Source organism: Choloepus didactylus, chromosome 5 (assembly GCF_015220235.1).
Source record: "Choloepus didactylus isolate mChoDid1 chromosome 5, mChoDid1.pri, whole genome shotgun sequence".
In the NCBI taxonomy this organism is placed as follows: domain Eukaryota; kingdom Metazoa; phylum Chordata; class Mammalia; order Pilosa; family Megalonychidae; genus Choloepus; species Choloepus didactylus.
Window position 1 is genome coordinate 123658941 of NC_051311.1, and position 22446 is coordinate 123681386.

Consider the following 22446-nt stretch of genomic DNA (forward strand, 5'->3'; position numbering starts at 1 on the left):
CCATGCATCCCCAGGAGGGATGTTGTCTTTCTTTCATAAGAAAAAAAAAAATGGAGTCTCCCCACACCCCCAGCACACACACAAACACACACACACACACACACACACACACACAATTTCAAAGGGTATATGGGAGCAGGAGAATAAACACTTTCTACCTGAGGGAAGGAAAAGTCCTCAGAGAGGCATTAGGTTTGGGTTAAGGAAAGCAAATTGAAGAAATGGCTTTTAATCAGTGTGGAAAGTTTCAGAGCTTTTGTGTGTTGGTTTCCTTTCAATGGAATAATCTTTATACTTCACAGTGTGGAAAGACATGGCAGAAAAGACAGGAGAGGGATGGGAAACGGAAGGAAGCACTGAAGAGATTTAGAAAACATCATTTTGGAAAAAAAATATTTCTTTTATAAATGTTTAAAATAATGTGATTATTTTATCTAATATCCCTGGTATAAGAACCTACAAAATATTGCCACCATTCATCAGTTCCAGGAAAAGCACTTCTCATTTCAGAAGAGTGTGTGTGTGCGTTATGTGCATGGTCCCTGAACCAGCAGCATCAACATCACCGGGAAATTATTCAGAAATACATACTTGGGGGTCTATGCCAGACCTACTGAATCAGAAACACCGGAGGTGGGGCCCAGCAATCTGTGTTTCACAAGCCCTCCATGTGTACTAAAGATTGAGAACTTCTGGCCTATCCCTTTCTGCCTAGCTACCTGGATATTCAGAGTTCAACTGCAAAAACTAACTTTATTAGGTAGTTGATCATATTCCTTTTTGTAATTTTAATACTTTTTCTTCTTTTCTTTCTTCTGGTTTATACAGTATTTAATAAATTTTATCCCTTTTGGAAGTAAATATATATTAAATTAAACCACTGTTAAATATTCATTGACTTCTTAATGAGAAATAAAAAAATATAATTTGTAAAAGAATACAAGAATATTAGGAATCTGTAAATATGCAATTAATGAAGATAAAAAATGTACGGTAAATTGCCAGGAAAGCAGGTGAAGGAGATAGATTATGATGTAATTTTTAAAAGACACAATGCACAATTGGAGCATTTAAAAAAAAAAAAATGTTCCCATTGTGCAATCTGGGTTGAGAACTGCAGAATTAGAGGAGAGGAGAGGAGAGAAGTAGAATACAGTTGGGACATAGGAATGTCTTAAAGTGCTTCTGAGACGGACATTCAGGTACTCTGAAGTGTTGGGTGAAAATTAATGATGCCAGGCTGTAACAAGGCTGCTGATAAGAGTGTGAAGAAATGGTTAAGGAAAGAGGAAAGTACAACTCAATCTGGTCTAAACTTGGAAAAGAGCAGGAAATTTCAAAGAAGAAACAGAGGGAAGGGGGATGTAACACCGAAGGAAGGTGAATGGCAGGTCAGTTTTGACTTGATTCATCAAGTGTCTTTGAACGATATGTGGGTTAACATTTTGCCTGCAATTGTGGACAAAGGCTACATTGAGTCATGGACTCACATCGAGAACTCAAAAGCACACTTCTTAGGAACTCTACCTTAGAAACAATATACTTCCAGTTGACCTAAAAATAATTAAACTGCAACACCAAAGACTACTTTAGTGTAATAAAATCATCCCAAACATGGGACTGACAACACCTGAGCAAACTTTCTCTCTGGCCATCTCTTCAAAAGAAATTCACTGAATGTTAATATTTATTTTGGAATGACAGAGACTTCTGTAGGTTCTTAGGAATACAGAATAAATCTTGCAATGCAAATATTCATCCTTAATGCATGATAATAAATATGTATTTAAAGAATGATATTAATATGGTTTATTCATAATCTAAGCAGCTGTGACTCTCATATTTTCATAAATTCTTTAGCAGTGAATAAATTTTATCAACACAAGTTAGTATTAAATTTAACTGAACATGTTTTCTAATCATAATTCTGAGACATCACAAAGTTTTCTACTTGCTTTAGAAATATCAAATTCAGGTTCATAATTTCATTAACATTTCAGTAACAATAATTTTTAATTCATCTTGACATCCAGTATAATAAAGTAAATCATATTACTGAATAAACCACCAGCTCTGCATTTTAAAATGGATTTGGATATAGAATAGATTATCATATGATCAGGCTTAGAGTAGATGTTTGAAAATTATTTTCTTCCATTGCACTGAGTACAACTTGCCACCAGAGAGAGCTCAATCACTAATTTTTATTAAAGAGAATTGTTTACTTTGAATGAGACAGAAATTCTCTAATGCCTTACACACTGTAGAAGAAAACAAACAAAGCTGTTGTTTAAGTATTTGTTATATCCAGTGTCAAGTCTTATAAATTAAGCTCTCATGTTTGGCCTTTGAGAAATCATTTGTTGCCGGCAAAGAAAGTTTTACTGTGGAAGGTTTCAAGGCAAAAAGCTCAAGGTTGTATGTGTACAGACTATCTCAGAGTAAAGCATCTTGTGAAACTAATGGGAAAGACTCTTCACATATGAGAAATAAATGTTTTTTTCAAAACAACTCATAGCATACTTTTCATACTTTTGTTACCTCAGAAGAAGTGATGTAAGGGACATCAAAAATAAAAGTTATGCAATGGACACACATTCTTAAGAAGCATGTGGTAATAAATGGAACGTGATAAATAAGAACCTGAAGTTGATAGATTGTTATTATCCATGACTTGTCTGATTCTTTATAGGAAGAATTCTTTCTTGTTAGGTAGGGCCACTTTACTTTAAAAAAATTAGACAACAGTAATGGATAAAATTATAAGTTCATCAATATTTAGTCCCTACCCCTGACCCCAGCCATGGTCAATATAATAAATTGAAAGAACACATACATTCGAGTTTGTCCTCTGGCCTTCCTCTTTCAAGCAGAGACAGGTAGCAGACTATGTCCTTCAGATGGATTACTTCTGGGGAACATGTATTTGCAGGAGAAGTACGGGGAGGAGTGATGGCGCCTTTGTTCATTCTCAGACCTGAAAAACCATATTTGTTTTTATGTTGAAAAGTACTCAGCATGCTCTCAAACATAAAATCAACAACAAAAAAATAGATCAGGCATAGACTATGTAGAGAATCATAAATTTCTTAAGCAGACAAAAACCAAATTCTCTGGAACTCATGACAGCAGAGCCAGACAGATTCTATGACTTTTGTAAATAGTGGTGGTTCTTTGAGGTCCAGTGATACAGATCAACCTGCCTGCCCCCCACAGGATGGAGGGTGTTAGTGTAAGGGGGAGTTGGTAGACAGATTTGAACACGAGGAACCGCTCTCCTATCTCACCTTTCTCTACTACAGGCAGTGACAGACACAAATCATCTGGGAAGATAATAGAATGGCCTTTCATGACAAACTAAGGAAGAAAAGTGAGTCTGTCATGATATGTTTTATATATTGATAATCAGGATCCATTCATTCACAAAACCAAGCATTTATGTCAAGCAGTTGCCAGCACCATGAATAAGATATCTTTTCTGCCATCAAGGAATTTGCCCATGAATAAGAGAGAAGAGAATATAAATAAAATCTGGATAAATATGAGGAACAATTTAGTTAGAGAGGTGAGAACATATGACTGTAGTTTAGTTTTAATTTGGGTCTCACTTTTTTTTTTGAAGCCCTTTTACTTTGCCTGTTTGAAGATAGGTATAAGGGACTTGAATGCCAGTGATTTCCAATGGTTGATTATTGCTGATCATCTGGATGATAATGTACTGGAAACTTATTCAAAATAAATAATTATTTCCATTTTACACAGAAGCCTCTGAAACCAGATCATGCGTACCTGTCAGGTCCAAAGGTAACCCTTAATTATTCTTTGAGGTACACTTGGCAACTTAAGTGGTATCTGGCTCAGATGGCTGATGGCCTGAATGGCTGATGGCTTCCTAATAGATCAGAGCTACTGGAATGGAAGAATAATCTTAACTAAACACAGCTCTATAAGCCTGTCATCCTCTAGCACAGCTCTAACTGACTGTGTATCTCCAGCCCTTGTCCATTTCTCTCAATGCATAACATTGTTCAAATACCTGTCATAGCCTCTGGGATCTCAAGATTAACAGGTATGTATTTTAATGCATGATGAAATGCCATACATTAGTGTTACCATTGCAATCTTTACTGCTCATAAAATGTACTATTTATTGAGTGTCTAATAATTGCTTTAACACATATTATCTCAATTCTCAAATTAACCATGTGAGGTAGATTTTATTATCCCCATTTCACTATTGAGAAACAGGCTTATAGAGATTACTTTCCCAGAGTTTTATACTCAGCAAGACCAACCCATCCTCTTTACATTAAGGCCAATAGTAAGACAAAACAATTATATCTTAACTCAGCATACACACAGACACACACACACACACAGACACACACACATACACACACATGCAGTAGGTTTCATAGCTGACCAGATATAATCTTTTCTATTTTACCATCTATTCTATTCTATTTCATTCTTAAAATGCTGTTACAGATCTTTAAATTGAATTCACTATCCATTAATAGGTCACCACCTACAGTTTGTAAAACACTGCTTTACACTCTTCCTTCAATTCCTTTACCGAAGTTGTAGTTATTTGGAATATATCTCTATGCATGACATTAATTCTACTCTTTATAAATAATTGATAGAGACATGTTATAAATGAATCTTTCCACTTTACAGAAATACCACTGTACATCTAACAAAAACTAATACAGTTATTTTTATAAGCCAAAGAAGGAAGAGAATGAAGATAATCCTGAGCTTCAAAAAAAAAAGCCCTAAATAAATCCAACTAGCCAACTAAAGCTTAGCCAGCTGGAGAAATAAACTCTTGCAACTCATGATAAAAGCCATATTGGTGCCGACCCTTGACATAACCATAAATCCCAGACTTGAAGAACACAGCACTTGAATTATGGTTTGGATAAACTATGACCTAACTCATCTTGCCTGATGAGCTAATCCTCTTTTCTAAATTGTCCTCCCTTTGGTGCTGAAATGATTTAATCAACTTGATTTAACGCCTTTACACAAAAACGCAACCAAAAAAAAAAGTGAAAGAAAATGACGTTTGAAAGAATACCAAACATATTATACATTTTCATTTATTTAGAATTTTTTTGATAATTTGTACTTACAAAACTAAGGTGTATGGTATAAAATTATCAGCTTTCATAATACTGAATATAAACAATTGAAGAATGAGAAGACCACATGCATTTTTCATTTGCCTTTCCTTTTTGCAATGTATATATTGACTATAAAATACATTTAACTCCACTTTTTTAAGCAAGGTATTACTGTACAAAAATTCTCGTTGATAAAATAAGTAAATATTTTCCATTTTCTGTTCATAACATGCTCTATCATGCATTTAATTATGTCTTAGTTTTATATTTAAAAAGAATTTAAAGTTTATTAAAAAAGAAATTATGGGCATATACTTCATTAAAGAACTAATCAGTTCTTCCTCATAATGTCTTCAGATCCAACTATAGCCAAAATTTAAGAGGTAAAATATATACTTATTGCAACAGTTTATAGGGTGAATCAAAGATAAAGATGAAATGTTAAAACTCTTTTTCATGATTTTCCATAACAAAAATCATGTGGAAATGGACTTAATTGATGAAAATTGTCACAGGCTAGTTCCTGTCCCCTCCTCCCTCCTGTATTAGCCCATTTTTGCTATGTGGCCAAAAAGTTTCTTCATTTTTTCATTTAGTTGTCTGAAAAACAGGCCCGGGGAGAAGGGTCAAATCTGCCTCCGTAGAAGTTATTTTTACACACAAATATGCTCTTCAGAGGTGTTTGTTTGTTTTTTCCCCTTCTCCAAAATCTTTCTCCAGGCCTCTCTCACCTGTTTACCTCCCAGTTCATTATCCTGAAGAAAAGTCCTTTTCTTTTTAAGCAATTGCTGTAAATTGTTCTGCAGAAACAGAACACAGCAAAAATTGCAACCAAGAAGTTACAGCTCCTCAATGAAATGGTAAGTGGAATCCTATATTATATTTTAGCAGCAATAGCCTTTGATGAAGGGGTTCAAGATTCTACTTGGTGTTAGTCTGTCTTTAGAATTGGACCTGAACAACAAGAATCTAGGAAAAACAAAAGTGTTTCTTTTGCCACAGGTGGCAATATTTATCTCTAAAGATCTTGCAATTTTGTTACACCTAATTTCCAGGTTCTCTAACTTGCCCAAGATTATCTTTCTTTAAATACTTTGTCTTAGAAGCGAGGCAAGCATGTATATGGGTGTATGTATACACTATATATGTGTATACTATATATACTATATATGCTCATGAACCAATAAATATCTATACATGTATACATGTAATATTACATGTAATAATTATAATGTAAAAAAGTACAAAATAAAAATAAGTGAAAAATAAGCAGTGAAATTAAGATATATTTCTTTTACAAAGAGTGATTATCTTGCAGTTCAAGAGCATTTTTAAGGTTTTTATGGTGACATCAATTTATAAATATATGCATATTTGTATATGTGTGTGTATATGAACATTCTTTTTGAACTTTAAATTTTAAAAACAGATAATTGGCATTAATCAAACTGAATATTAACCAATATTATCATATTATTCAAACACATGACTTCCCATGTGTTTGATCATGTTCCGGTCTAGATGCTCCTTTTCATGAAATAATCGTTTCAAAAGTTTTGTTGTTGTAGACAGCTTTAAATACCAGTCTCAAGGTTCAATTAATAGCAAAACAATTTGGGTACATGCTAAATAAGTGCTTTTGCTCCAGCTTGTTTTATTTTCACACACTTGGATTTCAGATAACAAAAACTGAAACATTATTTCCAGTTGTTTTCCTTCACATATTAAAATGAAATGTAAAACTAATAACATGATTTGCATTTCTAAACATATAAGACAATAAAACACTCTGGCAATTTGGTTCTCCCACTTTTCTCTAATGATTCAATTTGCAGAAATGAATCATAGTATATTTCTAAGAGCCATAGTAAGAGTCATGTGAATAGCAAAATCAACAGTTTAAAAGGGAATGAAGTTGTGAGGCCTGCAACTAGGTGAATGAATCTTAAGGACGGTATGTTGAGTGAAATAAGCCAGAATCGAAAAGACATGTTATAACACCTCATTACTATGGACTAAATATAATATGCAAACTCTGAGAATTAGAGAACATAGGTTATCAGGGGAAGGTTTATTGCAAAGGATCCTAGATTGTAAGCTCTTACAGCAGTCATGTCTATTCCCGAGTTGTTACAGTAATTTCTAAATCCTGAAAAGCTAAGCTCTTTGTGTATAACCTGGAACTTTGGCTATCTGTGTGACACCTGAGACTCAGAGCTAGAGTTTTGCTGCTATGAAAGCCAGCATTACTCCATACAGCAACTGTTTAAAAAGCTGAAAAAGAGATCAGACCTCAATTAGAGATATGAATGAAGCTGGTCTGGTTAGGACTAAGGCAAATCAGACTAAAAGGTAAAGGATAATATGGACTGTGTTTACAAACAACTTCTGTGTTAACCAAAGGAAGAGATGTTTACATGGTACAAAATTTATATTTTCTGTAGCACACTATCTAATTAACTTGTACAGTCAGTTTATTTGAACACCATAATTACATGGAAACTTGAACAGGGAGTGAGATCTGGTTGGTTTGTATAGGTGAGTGTGATGCCTTGATATATCCCAGAGTAATTTAGGCAGAGAATAAAAAAGTATTTGCAAAGCCCTCTTGAGGAACTGGGGGAAATTTTGGAAATATTAAACTTCCCCAGCTGGGGAATTACTGATATTCTCGCAAGCACTGGGACTACCAATTTTGTAGGCTGAGCCCTCAATCTTGGGGCTTGCCCTTATGAAACTCATTCCTACAAAGGAGAGCTAAGCCTACTTATAATTATGCCTAAGAGTCACCCCCAGAGAACCTCTTTTGTTGGTCAGATGTGGCCTCTCTCTCTAAGCCCATTTTGCAGGTAAACTCACTGCCGACCTCCCACATAGGACATGACTCCCAGGGAAAAGCCTGGCCCTGGAATCATGGGATTGAGAAAGACTTCTTGTACTAAAGTGGGAAGAGAAATGAAACAAAATAAAGTTTCAGTGGCTGAAGAGATTTCAAATAGAGTTGAGAGGACATTCTGGGGGTTATTCTTATGCATTAAAGAGATATCCCTTTTTAGTTTTTTAGTGTATTGTAATAGCTAGAAGGAAATACCTGAAACTGTTGAACTGTAATCCAGTAGCCTTGAATCTTGAATGTGATTTTATAACTATGTAGCTTATATGGTGTGACTGTTATTGTGAAAACATTGAGACTGACACTTCCTTTATCCATTGTAAGGATGGATGAGTAAGAAAATAAAGACAAAAAAATAAACAAATAATGGGAGGGGGAGATAAGGGGTACAGGATGTTTTGAGTGTTCTTTTATCTTTATTCCTTTTTTTTTTTTTTTTTTGGAGTAATGAAAATGTTCCAAAATTGATTGTGGTGATGAATGCACAACTATATGATGATACTGTGAATCATTAATTGTACACTTTGGATGATTATCTGGTATGTGAATATATCTCAGTAAAATTGCATTTAAAAAGAATAAAAAGTGTTAATATTAGTATAATGACACATTATGTGATTTTCTAGATTTGACTTGCTTATTATGCTTATCTTAGGATAATATTGTAATTATTCCTCATTCCTCATGCTTATACAAACTGGAGAAGGAAGAGTGACAAATTAATAGGGAATGTAAAATAGATTGCAACTGTTCATAAAGTTGGGGCAGGTGGAGGAACACATTTCCTGACAAGAGACTGGGCCAGACAAATCCCTCGCAGAATATGTTCTGGGTTTCATGTGTTTTGATGTTGGAAAAACAAACAAACAAACAAATGAAAAAACAAGTACTTATGAGGAACAGGACTTGAGGCACAGCACACACCTTCTGGAGTGATGTTTTAGATGGAGCAACTTCTGGGAAGGAGCAATAATGACACCTCTGGCAGTGTGGAAACAACGGTTTCACACATTGGTCTTAACAGACACTATGGTTCCATTTTAGGGTGAAGAGGGTTGAAAGTCAGAGAATAAAATAAACTGCTCATGGTGGTAGAGCAGTCAGTTAGCAAAGGGAGTCAAGAGTTGAAGTCCACATTCCAAATGTGGACTCTTCAAAAGCAGTAAAAATAAGTCTGCTTACATCAAGGCTGACCAACACAACTTTCTGCCATGGTGGAAATGTTCTATAAATGCACTGTTCAATACAGTAGCATTAACCACATATGGCTGTTGAACAAAAGAAATGTGGCTAGTGAGACTGAGGGAAGTGAATTTTTTTGTTTGTCTGTTTTCCAACAAGGTTAACAGTCATTTATTCCAGAGTTGGGGTTTGTACTTGATATTCTAGTGTGCTGTTTACAGGTTTCTAGCAGGAAAATGAAATTATATATGTATAGTCACCTGTGTTTTAGTACATTCATGGTTTCATTTTTAAAAATATTAATCCACTTGGAATTTTGTAAATGTTACAATTTAATGCAAGGAAGAATTATATAATCTGAAACTTTAGCTAAATAAACATTAATACGTAATTATCAAAAAACTTTAAAGCCTTAAAGAGCTTAGAAACTTTTAAGTTTTTAATTTCTAGAAATACATCAGAATATACATTCCTAATTTTAAGATTTTAAAGGATTTGACTGAATTGTGAAATGTCCATAACGTGGTAGGTTAGGACTGAAGACCCAAAAACTAAGGCCATATGACTTTGTTTTTTAAACACACTGAGAAATGATGTCAAGCCAGGAAAAATAACAATTGTTGCATATTTCATAGCATTCATTTTCACCTTGTTCTCACTTGGCATATTATAAAATGGCACATTCCACAAATTATTACATGCAGAGAACAATCCTTTCCTAATTTATGTGCAGATATTCCCCTGGATATCGACATTATAGCGTTTACTACCTTGAGCGCAATCAAGGTATGGCACAATTTCAAAGTGAATCCTTTATTGTCCTGTATGGTCACGGCATGGCTGATTTTGTGTAGAATAGGTAGATCTCATTCTTAATTAGTTGCTCTGCTCTTTCTCTTCCACAAGGAGTACAGTAGCCACAGTTTTTCCTATGTCTTCCAATGACCAACCTCCCTCCACTTGCAGAGGCCTTCTGGGAAGGGAAGCAGAAAGGCTATGGAGGGATGTGTGGAAACCAATTTTCATCACTCATTCAAAAAAGACCTGTGAACTGCAAGTCTTAAAAAACCTTCTCTTCCAGATACTCCCATTGGACATCGGAGAGAGACAGTAACTACTTCTTTAGCTGTTTTAGGAGTTCCTCAGGTAAATCAAGAAGCTTCTTCTGTGTGGGCTGGTCAGGAGGTCATTGAAAATTTGGTTTCAGGCTCAGGCAAGTTCTGCTCCTTCCAGCTTCTCTGTTTGAAGTCTCAGAGGATGTTTGACTGGCATTTTCAAGTAACACCTCTTCATTACCCCCAAGTTTGTGACCATTGCTTAACTTCCAGTTTTCACCCGACATTTGATAAAAGCACTCTTCCAGTTTTTTCAATTTCATTTCCTGGCGAGGGTTTAAAACCTCCTCTACGTAATCTGCTGGCCTTTTCACTCTGTGTCTCTTGCTATTTGTTTTGCACAAGTTTTTGCCTTTTCTCATTCTTCTCTTCTTATTCTTTCAGATAAACTAAAAAGATTTAAATGAGTTGAGCCATGAGGTAGTCACAGAAATGATTAAAGTAAGAAGGGCAAGCAGTAAGAAAATCCAGCCACACAGCAAAATGAGATTTTTTTTTATTGTGATTGTTCACATAACATACAATTATCCAAAGATCCAAAGTGTATAATCAATTGCCCAGATACCATCATACAGCTGTGCATCCATCACAACAATTAATTTTTTTCAATTTTTAGAACATTTTCATTACTCCAGAAAAGAAATAAAGACAAAAAAAAGGAAACTCAGATCCTCCCATATCCCTAACCACCCACCTCCATTGTTGACTCATAGTATTGGTATAGTACATTTGTTACTATTGATGAGAGAATGTTAAAATACTACTAACTGTAGTATATAGTTTGCAATAGGTATATTTTTTCCCTATATGCCCCTCTATTATTAACTTCTAGTTATAGTGTCATACATTTGTTCTGGTTCATGAAAGAGATTTCTAATATTTGTACAGTTAAGCATGGGCATTGCCCACCACAAGGTTCCCATCTTTTAACCTCTAACTTTCCTTCTGGTGACATACGTGACTCTGAGCTTCCTCTTTCCACCCTATTCACACACCATTCAGTACTGTTAGTCTCACAATGTGCTACCATCACTTCTGTTCATTTCCAAATACTTAAGTTCAACCTAGTTGAACATTCTGCTCATAATAAGCAAATGCTCCCCATTCTTTAGTCTCGTTCTATATCCTGGTAACTTACATTTCATGTCTATGAGTTCACATATTATAATTAGTTCATATCAGTGAGACCCCACAATATTTGTCCTTAGGTGTCTGACTCATTTCACTCAATATAGTGCCCTCAAGTTTTCTTCATTAACCCATTTTTTTAAGACAGTTTTGTTCACACACCATACATTCCATCCTAAATAAACAATTGATGGGTCCCTGTATAATCCATATTTATGTATTCACCACCCTCATCAATGTCTATATGAAGACGTCTTCATTTCTTCCAAAGCAGGAGGAAGAGTCAAAGAAGACAAGAGAGACAAAAGAAAAAAGAAAAAAGAAAGAGAAAAGAAAAACATGACAGCTAGGAAGCAACAAAAGGAAAGATAACATCAAACTAAAGTAGAATAGTCAGACAGTATTACCAATGCCACAAGTCCCATACCCCTCCCTTCTGACCCCCTCTTATATGCATTTAGCCTTGGTATATTGCCTTTGTCACATTAAAGGAAGCATAATACAATGTTACTATTAATTATGGTCTCTAGTTTACATTGATTGTATTTTTCCCCCAATACCTCCCTATTTTTAACACCTTGCAAGTTTGACATTCATTTGTTCTCCCTCATGAAAAAACATATTTGTACATTTTATCACAATTGTTGAGCACTCTAGGTTTCACTGAGTTATACAGTCCCAGTCTTTATCTTTCCTCTTTCCTCTGATGTCCCACATACTCCTAACCTTCCTCTATCAACTATATTCATAGTTATCTCTGTTCAGTGTACTTACATTGCTGTGCTACCATCACTCTAAACTGTGTTCCAAACTTTTCACTCCTGTCTTTTCCTGTCTGTCTGTAGTGCTCCCTTTAGTATTACCTGTAGGGTAGGTGTCTTGTTCACAAAGTCTCTCATTGTCTGTTTGTCAGAAAATATCTTGAACTCTCCCTCATATTTGAAGGACAGCTTTGTTGGATATAGGATTCTTGGTTAGTGTTTTTTCTCTTTTGGTATCTTAAATATATCACCCCACTTCCTTGTTGCCTCCATGGTTTCTGCTGAGAAATCCACACATAGTCTTAGCAAGCTTCCTTTGTATGTGATGGATTGCTTTTCTCTTGCTGCTTTCAGGGTTCTCTCTTTGTCTTTGATGTTTGATAATCTGATTATTAAGTGTCTTGGCATAGGCCTATTCAGATCTATTCTGTTCGGGGTACACTGTGCTTCTTGGATGTGTAATTTTATGTCTTTCATAAGAGATGGGAAATTTTCATTGATTATTTCCTTTATTACTGCTTCTGACCATTTTCCCTTCTCTTCTCCTTTTGGGACACCCATGACATCTACATTCATGCATTTCATGTTGTAATTCAATTCCCTGAGACATTGCTCATATTTTTCCATTCTTGTCCCTATCTGCTCTTTTGTGTGTAAGCTTTCAGGTGTCTTGTTCTCCAGTTCCTGAGTGATTTCTTCTGCCTCTTGAGATATGCTGTTGTATGTTTCCATTGTGTCTTTCATCTGTTGTGTTGTACCTTTCATTTCCATAGATTCTGCCTGTTGTCTTTTCGAACTTTCAATTTCTACCTTATGTATGCCCAGTGTTTTCTTTACAGCCTTCATCTCTTTTACCATATCTTCCCTAAACTTTTTGAATTGATTTAGTATTAGTTGTTTCAATTCCTTCATCTCAGTTGAAATGTAAGTTTCTTCCTTTGGCTGGGCTATAACTTCATTTTTCTCAGTGTAGTTTGTAGTTTTCTGTTGTCAAGGCATCTGGTTTTCTTGGTTACCCCAATCAGGTTTCCCAGACCAGAACAGGCTCAGGTCCTAGAAGGAAGAAATATTTGTATCTGGTTTCCCTGAGGGTGTGTCTTAGAGCATTGACACACCCTGTGAGGCCTCAAGCTGCTGTGCTCTTCTGCCCAACAAGTGGCACCTGTCAGCCTGTCACTCCTGATGGGTGTAAGGAGGTGAGACCCGTGGCTGTTTTCCCCCAGGCTCTGGGGTCTGGTTCTGAATGGAAGGCGGGTAGTAGAGCTGGGCACAACCTCTTTCCTCTTAGGGAAGATACGCTCCCTAGGGAGTTTTCATTTGCATATAAATAGGTTCTTTGTCTCTCTGACTCTGCTATCTCCACCCTTACCTCAGTCAGAGCCCTGTTTGCTGAAAATGGTTGAGGCTTTCTCTACTGCAGAGCACTGTGAGCTGAAAATGGTTAAGGCTTTTTCCACTGAGCCACTCAGGTTGAGAGAGAGAGAAAGGGACAGAAAGCCCCCTTTCAGGGTCAGTCCATGGCTCCCAGTTTCACCTGTCAGCCAGAGATAGCACCCAATGCTCTGGGCTCCCCCTCCTGAGAAAGAGAATTCCCCTGGCTCTTCAAGGTAAGTCATCACTAAAAGCCTCTGTCTGCTTGTTGGGGATTTGTAGTTTGCATTGATCAGTCCATGTTTGCCAATTAAAACCCCAGTAAGAGCTGGACTGAGGTATATTCACTTGTTCAGAGAGTGCTGCTGTCTATCATAGCGAGGCTTTGCAGTCAGGGCTGCCATGGTGGAGGGGCCTCTCGGCTCAGGTCCACAATTTCTACTCACAGATTCCATGCTGCAATCTCAGGCATTCCTCCCAATCCAGGTTGGTGCATGGTGTGTGGACAGTCATGCTTTCCCCAGCAGTTATTCCAGATCATTTACTAGTTGTTCCTGGTTGTTTATTAGTTGCTCCAGGGGGACTAACTTACTTCCACTCCTCTCTATGCCGCCATCTTTAATTCAGGAGTTATGGTTTCATGGTGGCAGCAGGCCAGGAAAGATGGAAGTTAGTGCTCTGCCTGAATTTTGTTTTATTTGTTTTTAAATAATTTAAATCTAAATAGCCACTTGTGGCTAGTGACTACTATATTGGACAGTACATACTATGCGCTGTATGCAGTTAGATAACTGAAAGTTGACTGAAGTACTCTAAGTAATGTGACCATAAATAAATATGGGCAGAAAGAATAAAACCACTTTATATTAAAAGAGGCTTGATGCCAAAAGATCCTTATTTGTCACAATAAAAAGAAATCCGATAACACTACTTAAAATTAACTATACTCTTTCAGAATTTATGACATCCGAGAAAAAAGCTAGATTGAAGCTGATCTGTATCTTACATATGCAATCTAAAACACTGGATAATAATCTATTTAATGAATAATGGCAATGGCTGGCATTTATTGAGCACTTTTAATCAACCCCATACTATTTTAAATGATGTACATGCATTATATTTTTTGAGTCTCAAATACCAAGTAACATGCTCTCAAATACCCAGTGACATATCCCCACTTAAATTTGAGAAAACAGAGGTAAAGGCAAATAGAGCAGCCAGAATTTAAGAGGCAACCTGAACTAGAATTCTAAGCTGAAGCATGATTCTATTGGGCTAGGGATAGAAAAATAAAACAGAGGAATTTGTCTCCTTCCTTTCAATAAATGAGCTTTTGTTTTAAGAGTCTGGTTTTTAAGACTCTTAAGAGTGCACACATTGATTAGTTCATAAACCTTTGGCAGGAAATTAGAAATCCTAACCATGGCTGGGAGCTCTAGATTTTCATCTTCCATTTGGACCGTGCCTGAGATCATCCATTGTAATCGTGTTTGTGAGTGGGTGCATCTCATAATGTGTTTTTATATGCACACATGAATATACATATATACATATTTACCAAATCTTTACCAGCAGAAACTTATAGGGAAATGGATTATGAATGATTTTTCTTTTTGCTTATCTGTGTTTTCTAGTGGGTATACAATGAGCAAGCATGACTGTACTTTAAGCCAGTAACTGTCTTTCTCAAACTATTATAATGTGAATTGAAATTTCAGAAAGAAATATATTTTAATATAAAGTAATTGGATTTCTATTCTCTCTTAATATAGTCTTCTCTATTACCTTACGTAACACTCAGTTAACTAACATTATACACACGTGCACATCCATACACACACATACGTACACAATGACTGCTGGCAAGTCTCATCTCCCTCATTCTATACTTGAACAATCGGATTATAACCTATGTCTTAGATTTTCTATTAGTACTTAAATTTAATATTGATATCAAGATATTAATAATTTTATTTTGTTGTCATATCATTCCGGTTGGTGTAGGTAATTTTGAAGCTTGAGTCTGCCATCTATCATATCATGCATTCTTTTAGGGACATACCTTTAAATCTAATATATACATATATACAATCAGATATAAGTATATATACTATATAAAGACATATTTATAGACCATACAAACTTTTATAACTATAAATGCAAATAAATATTTAGGGCCTTTAATATTAGTCATATTAAACCAGGTTCTAGGCACTGGGGATAAAGCATTGAACAAAGCAGATGGAAATCCCCATTTCAATAGGGCCTTCATTTCAGGGGATGCCCAGTATCAAGTACATTTCTTTCCTAGCTACTACTCAGTATCTTAAAAGCCTAGCGCAAATGAAATGTTACAATTGATTTGGGCCTCTGCACATTACTGAATATGTTATTTGCCTTTACTAGACTCTCAAAACCTAAAAATAAATATTCTTGAAAATGACAGCTCAATAAACTTAAGATAATACTATTATTTAATATGCAATTATTATTATGAAACTGAAAATGTTTTTAAAAAATCTTTTTTCCTGAGTAAGAAATCTAAGAGCAAATTAAAGGTGGAAAACTTGAAGACCAGAGATTTACTTGGAATATTAAGATGGAAGAATAAAGAAACCCAGTATAATCAAGTCTAATATACTAAAAACCATTTAATAATTAAAGGAAAAACGTGGGGTGAACCCTTCACTTTCTGACAGTAATTTTACCTATAAATGGGACCTTAAAGTTGCAGGTTTATCTTTGATTGGCGGGAGGCAATTGCAGAATAAAATACTATTTTGTGGATTACTATTACTCATAATAACAATTAGAAGTTTGAAGTTGGTACTGTAGAGGCACCAGGAATGTAACAGCTGAAATAAATAACTGTTAATTGACCCATGGGTAGAAATTCTTTTATCTTAACTTCTGGAGCACTTACCTGTAGGTCAATAAGCTGCTGCACAGATTATAATCATAATTATTAAAACAGTTATAAGCATAGCGACATTAATAAATGCATCTATATATTTTAAATGCATACTGTGCCAAGAATCTCCCTATGTCATAGTCATATAAGCCTTTTACTCTGTTTAATTACTGTTTTTATGGACCCTGTCTGCCCTTGGTTGCATTCTGAAAACTGAAGTAACTTAGCAGACTCAAAAGACCCACTAACCTCCTTTACATTATAAAATAAATGCATATCCTATAATATCCTCAAGACAGTCCTGGTAAGAGTGATAGTTTCTTCTCAACACAATTAATGAAGTGTGTCTTTTGGCAAGAACATTCAGCAAGGTCATTTGGCAAGAGAACATTTTCCCAAAGTTTCAAGTACCTTGTTTTCATTTTATAGTTTTCTATTCTTAATTTGATTAACTGCCTTATAGACAAAAAGAAACTCTCCATTGTGGCCTCCATTAAGTCTCTCTGGTTGCATAGAAAATGTTAAATGAGCTCAATTCCACCATATTGATATGGGGTAGATACACCTAAAATTTAACAGCACAAATCAATTAGCCATTGCAACATAAGATGGGCAATGGGTGGATCAGGGACCAAAAGTAAGGTACCTTAACTTTTTTGAAGATAATTTGTTATTATTTCCAAATTTAAATATTGTTGGGTCCTTTCATACCTTCAGCCTCATCCTCTTTCATGATAGCTTCCACACCACTGGCAGTATGATTCTTTTCCAGTCTAAGATCTTGTAATGGCTTTCCAACTTCTTCTGGATTAAAAGCAAAACTTAATCTGAAAGGTAAAGCTCTTCATCATGTGGCCTTGCCTACCTCTCTAACCTCTTGCCCAGTCATTCTCTACCAGTGATCCCAATACATCTATTCTCCCCCGGTCCCCTGAGGCCCTCAGGACACTGTCTGATCTTGCCAGGATTCCCACCCCCAGCCCTACCTCTGGGCAATGTCCAATACTTACAAAATCATTACCACCATCTGTCCTGGGCCCATCAGGAATCATGCCCTTATACCTTGTATTGGTTTCAATTGTGCACCCCAGTTTGGACAGGTTCTTGGTCTTGGTCTGCATTCTGGTGGATGTGGACCTACTGTTCACAAGATGTTACTTCAGTTAGGGTGTGACCAAACTGAATCAGGTTGGGCTTTAATCTAGATTACTGGGATCCTTTATAAACAGAGTGAAAGTGAGATGGAGAGATAAGCCATGGGGAGCAGCCAGAAGTTGGAAGTCAGAGAACCCAGAGAAGAAAGGAGAAGACATTCCCATGGGCATTGCCATATGATAGAAAAGCTGAGGAACCCCAAATGTTGCCAGCCAGCCAGAAAATATTGACCCTGGGAGGAAGCAAGCCTTCTAGCTTCTGAAACCATAAGCCAATGAATTCCTGTTGGTAGGACAACCCGTTTTATGGTACTTTTTTTTAGCAGCTAGGAAACTAAAACATACTCCTAATCCCAGTTTCTGTCAGTCATGAGAAGCAGCTCAGGACTCCCAATTGCCCTTATCCTTGCCCTACACTCTCTATTCTCTTTCCTTATACATTTTCCCTTATAGCACTTATTGTCATCTGACATGCTATACACATTTATGTTTTATTTGTTCTATCTTACCCCACTGCTATGTAAATGACTATGAGGAGAGTTGTCTATTTCTGTTTACTGATATATCTCCAGCAATCCAAATAGTGATCGGCACATTTTAAGTGATAAACAAATATTTTTTAATGACTAAACACTGATGCCATACAGTTCATGCACTGCCCTTTGGTTGGTTATATTGGCATATTTGTGTAGAAACGTACACATTGCTTTCTCTTCCTAGAACTCCTTTCCTATTTTTTTCCCAGCCATACTTGCCTTCCCCTTCACCTGGACAACTTCAACTTGTCTTTAAATTCTCAGTGCAGTTAGATTTCTGCAACAGGACACTCCCCTGCTCCTCCCTGTCTTATTTGGGCTCCTCCTTCACTGTGCTTCCTTCACTTTCAATTTATAACTGGATCACAGCATTTATTTTATTGTAATATAGTTGATCAACTTATCGTCTGTCTTCCTGTTTCATTCTAAAGGACTTCGGCTTTCTTGAGGAATTCGTCACATAATGTGTTTAAATAAATAGATGGCTGTTTGAATTAATGAATGAAAAAATTTATAACTAAATAGTACAATGGGTCAATTAATCATATGATCTGACTTAAAGAGTGCTAGAAAAGCCTTTATGCAGCTAAGAAGAAACAACAAAAACCCTTCAGTGACCTGTGACGAATACTGACATATTATATTAAATAGGTTATAGATTCAAAGTTTTGGGCATTGAAGAGTCTCAACAGGAATATACATGATGAGTGTTTGACTAAGTTAATAATTTATATTACATTCTCTTTCAGTTACTATATACTTACTACTAAAGAAAGTAACAGTTGCAAATAACTGCAATTAATTGCTATCCCATTAGAAAAAAGAGATAATTTAGCTTGAAGGCAGTTAACTTCAGGAGTGCCTGTAAGGAGCTGGTGTTAGTGGGGTTAGGGGAGAGGAAAGGATGCACCAGATATTCTGCACCAGGGAGACAGTGTGACTTTTATAAGAGTGCCAGGGTTGGCTCCCCGTTGCACTCTCTAGGTGCACTATCTGATTGATCCTAGCATGGAACACAGTTGTGTTGTTTAATTAGAGTGATACTTAAGCTGAGGTTTAAAGGAGGGACAGTGTTTTGCTGTGGAGATAAGGGCAGAGGAAACATCATGGAGATCATGCAGGAAAGCAGAGTCCTGACTAAGCAGAGCAGGGATAAGTCATAGCAAGCTGTTGGCTATGAAAGGTGTCAGGGGTGCAAGGGGCAAGAAGTCAGAGAGAATTGAAGCTGTAGGCCAACCTATAACCTTCATAGCCTTGTACTTAATTCTATGGAATTTTGATTTTATCTTCTTAAATGTGTTGCACAGGCCCTGGAGGTTCTTCGAGGGCAATTAAGGAGGGGCACCTAGCCTTAAAAGGTGGGGGTAAGGCAGAGTGGCCAGAGCTCCAGGTACTTGGATCTCTCTTTCATGCTGCTCTTCACCAGAGCAACCCTGCTTTGATCTGCTTTAAATATCAGGGATTCAGGTTTTCTTGGAAAATAAATTATTTCTGCTGCTTAAATAAAAGTTTCAAAAACACTACATTAGTTGAGTATGAAGGACTGAAACTTGTAAACACAGGCATAATATAGTCAGGCTTTTGCATCTGAAAGGACATTTTGGAAATGAGGGCAGGGCTGGGGCCATAGTAATTAATAGTCCATGGCACTCAAAATGATGGACTGAACTATGACACTGGCGGAATGTCAGGGAGGATGGGGGTAAATGAATAATACAGAACATGTTGTGACTTATTAAATATGAGTGGTGAAGCAGAAGAGAGTAGGATGGGTCCAAGATTTTCAGGTTGGAAAATGGATAGAAGTTGGGGTTCCATTCACCAACAGGCAAGATTAGAATGGGAGCAGGTTTAGAGTAAAACAGAATTAGTTGATTTTCATACACATTTAGTTTGATACTTTATGGTACATGCAGGTGAAGCACTCCAAAAGCTAGTGAAATACATTCTTCTTGAGCTAAAGAAACTGTTCTGGGTTGTGTAGAGAGTGAAGCATTTTATGAATGATAGTGACCATTTTTTTTTTTTTTTGATATAAAAAAATGTCTGCTATTGAGAATGAGGGGAAAGATTTGAGTAAACTTAAGAAGGTTGAAAATTTTAATCTAGGTGATACAGGGAAGAGTCAAGAATAAGTATTTTTTAGAAAGGTTTTTTAATAGGCTGAAGAGGTGTAGAAGGGCCTGCTAATATTGTGTATTAGGAATGTCTACTGGCAGCAGTTGGCATATTTATGAAATTTCTTTCTGGTTCATGCAGGGACTGCAAATGTGAAATCATAATATTGATTCATGGCTGCAGGTTTGGGGGCCACTTGCAGAAAAAAGAAAAAAGGTCCAAATGACTGAAAGTCCGTAAAGAAAGTAGTTCAAGTGATAGAATATAGAGATGAAGATGAGATCAAGAGTTGGTCTGTGGTCTAGCAGAGAAATGAGGGGTCAGGGAACTAGCATTCACCATGAGGCAGAAGATATCATGAAAATGCTGGAAGGATGAGACATTAGGGATAACTCTAGAAATTAAAAGTCCCACATAGAGACAGCAGAAGTAATCAGTTTATATTTAAAAAGGTGAAGAGAGCCACTTATATTGCAACAGAGTGTCTCACAAAAATAAATCATCCACTTCATGAAATACCAGATGGATATTAGGAATTACAAAGCCAAACAAAATTCAGCTAAACACACAGACTCCACATGCGCTGACTATACTAATTTTTTTTCCATTTTTTAATCTAATTAAAACAAAATGTTTTAATATTCCCATATCTCCTGTATTTGATTATTGTTTATCAACAAGAGTAACATTTTTTTCCCTTTTTAGTTTTACATTTTATTGAGAAGCTTTTCTTGTTCAGTTGATATACAGAGTAAAGCATAGATATTACATATGGTATTTTGATAATAAAACATAGTGAAATCTAAAGGGGAATAAATCAGATCATAACACCTCTTTTTTCAAAAGTAATTTGTGATTTTTCAACCACAAATACAACCTTCAAAAATAGTCTAAATCGTTGCAAAGCAAGGTTCTAGAAATAGAAAGACATTTAATTTTCAGTTTCGGTGTCAAGGCTACTTCAGCTCTTCAAAATTTTATTGTTGCTTCTGTTTCTTATTCCCCAGAAAAAAAACTATTAAATACAGGGCTGAAAAGAATATAGTGTTTTAAACAGTCCTGGGAAAGACTATGCACTTAAGTTTTAAAATGTGTGGGCCAAATTTTGAAATGGAACCAGAATTTAATTTATTATTGCTGCATAAGGTTTACACAGCCTGTCTTGCAATCCTTTCAAATACGTCTGTGCAGAATATATGATTGTCTCAAATGAAGAACAATCTGTTTTCCTTATTTGTTATGCTTTTCCATTTTGAAATCTAATTTGATTTCCATTCCTAATAAATCTGGCATCTTCTATTCAGCACTTATTATATACTATTAGAAGAAAAGGAGGTTTAAGATTTGAATTCCTTGCAAAATCATCTAATTAATGAGAATTATTCTCTTTCTTCCAAATCTAGTACAATTATTGAGACAGGCAATGCATCAAAATTTTTTCCTCTTCTTCTTTTTCAAAACCCAAGGACAGTATTGCTTCAGGTAAATTAAATAAAGGACAACTGTTATTTTATTCAGTCTAAGGTATGTGTGATCCATTCATGGTATGAAGTGAAGAACAAGGGAGTTTTAATGTCTAAATCAAAGTAAGGAATAGTCCCATTTTAAAATGTTCAGCCTGAAACACTATGAGTCCTGATACCAGACTTCCAGAAGGAGAGACCAACTGGACCACAATCAGAAAAAAAAAAAACAAATATGGTGGGCACTCAATCCATGGTATTAAGGCAGAGACTTTAAGGAACTAAAAATATTTTACAGGAAGAGATAAATCATGACAAAACATATTAGATGTCATTATATATTTGAAGAGTTATGAGGAAAGTGTACACTTGTTTTAAAAAAAATCTTTACCAACATGTGGTTGCTCTAGGGAAAAATATATCACATCATGCACAAAACAAAAGCAGCATACAATAAAGCTTAATAGTGTGGGACTCTTCTTGTCCTGATTTTTTTTTATGCTCAACTACATATTTCTTAATTGCATATAGGTTTTTTAATTTTTACTTCATTAGTGCACCAGTTATTAAATGTGTCTTTTATCTCCTTGTCCATGCTTCTATCTTCTACTTTGTGTTGCTGGGGCTGGGATTCTGTACTTCAGTGGCTCCCCTCGGGTACCTAAGACTTTCAGTGGATCTG

At 35.9% G+C, this 22446-nt stretch overlaps 1 protein-coding gene and 1 pseudogene across 8 annotated transcripts in view; both read right to left on the reverse strand.

The window, feature by feature from the left end:
* Positions 1–22446, reverse strand: part of DGKB (diacylglycerol kinase beta) — a 748227-nt gene that overhangs the window by 539101 nt on the left and 186680 nt on the right. For all 8 annotated transcript variants that reach the window (XM_037836813.1, XM_037836819.1, XM_037836816.1 and 5 more), the window contains one exon: positions 2837–2977. In XM_037836813.1, the coding sequence (XP_037692741.1) occupies positions 2837–2977 (141 nt within the window). The remainder of the gene's footprint in view (positions 1–2836; positions 2978–22446) is intronic.
* Positions 10081–17545, reverse strand: LOC119534779 (annotated as a pseudogene).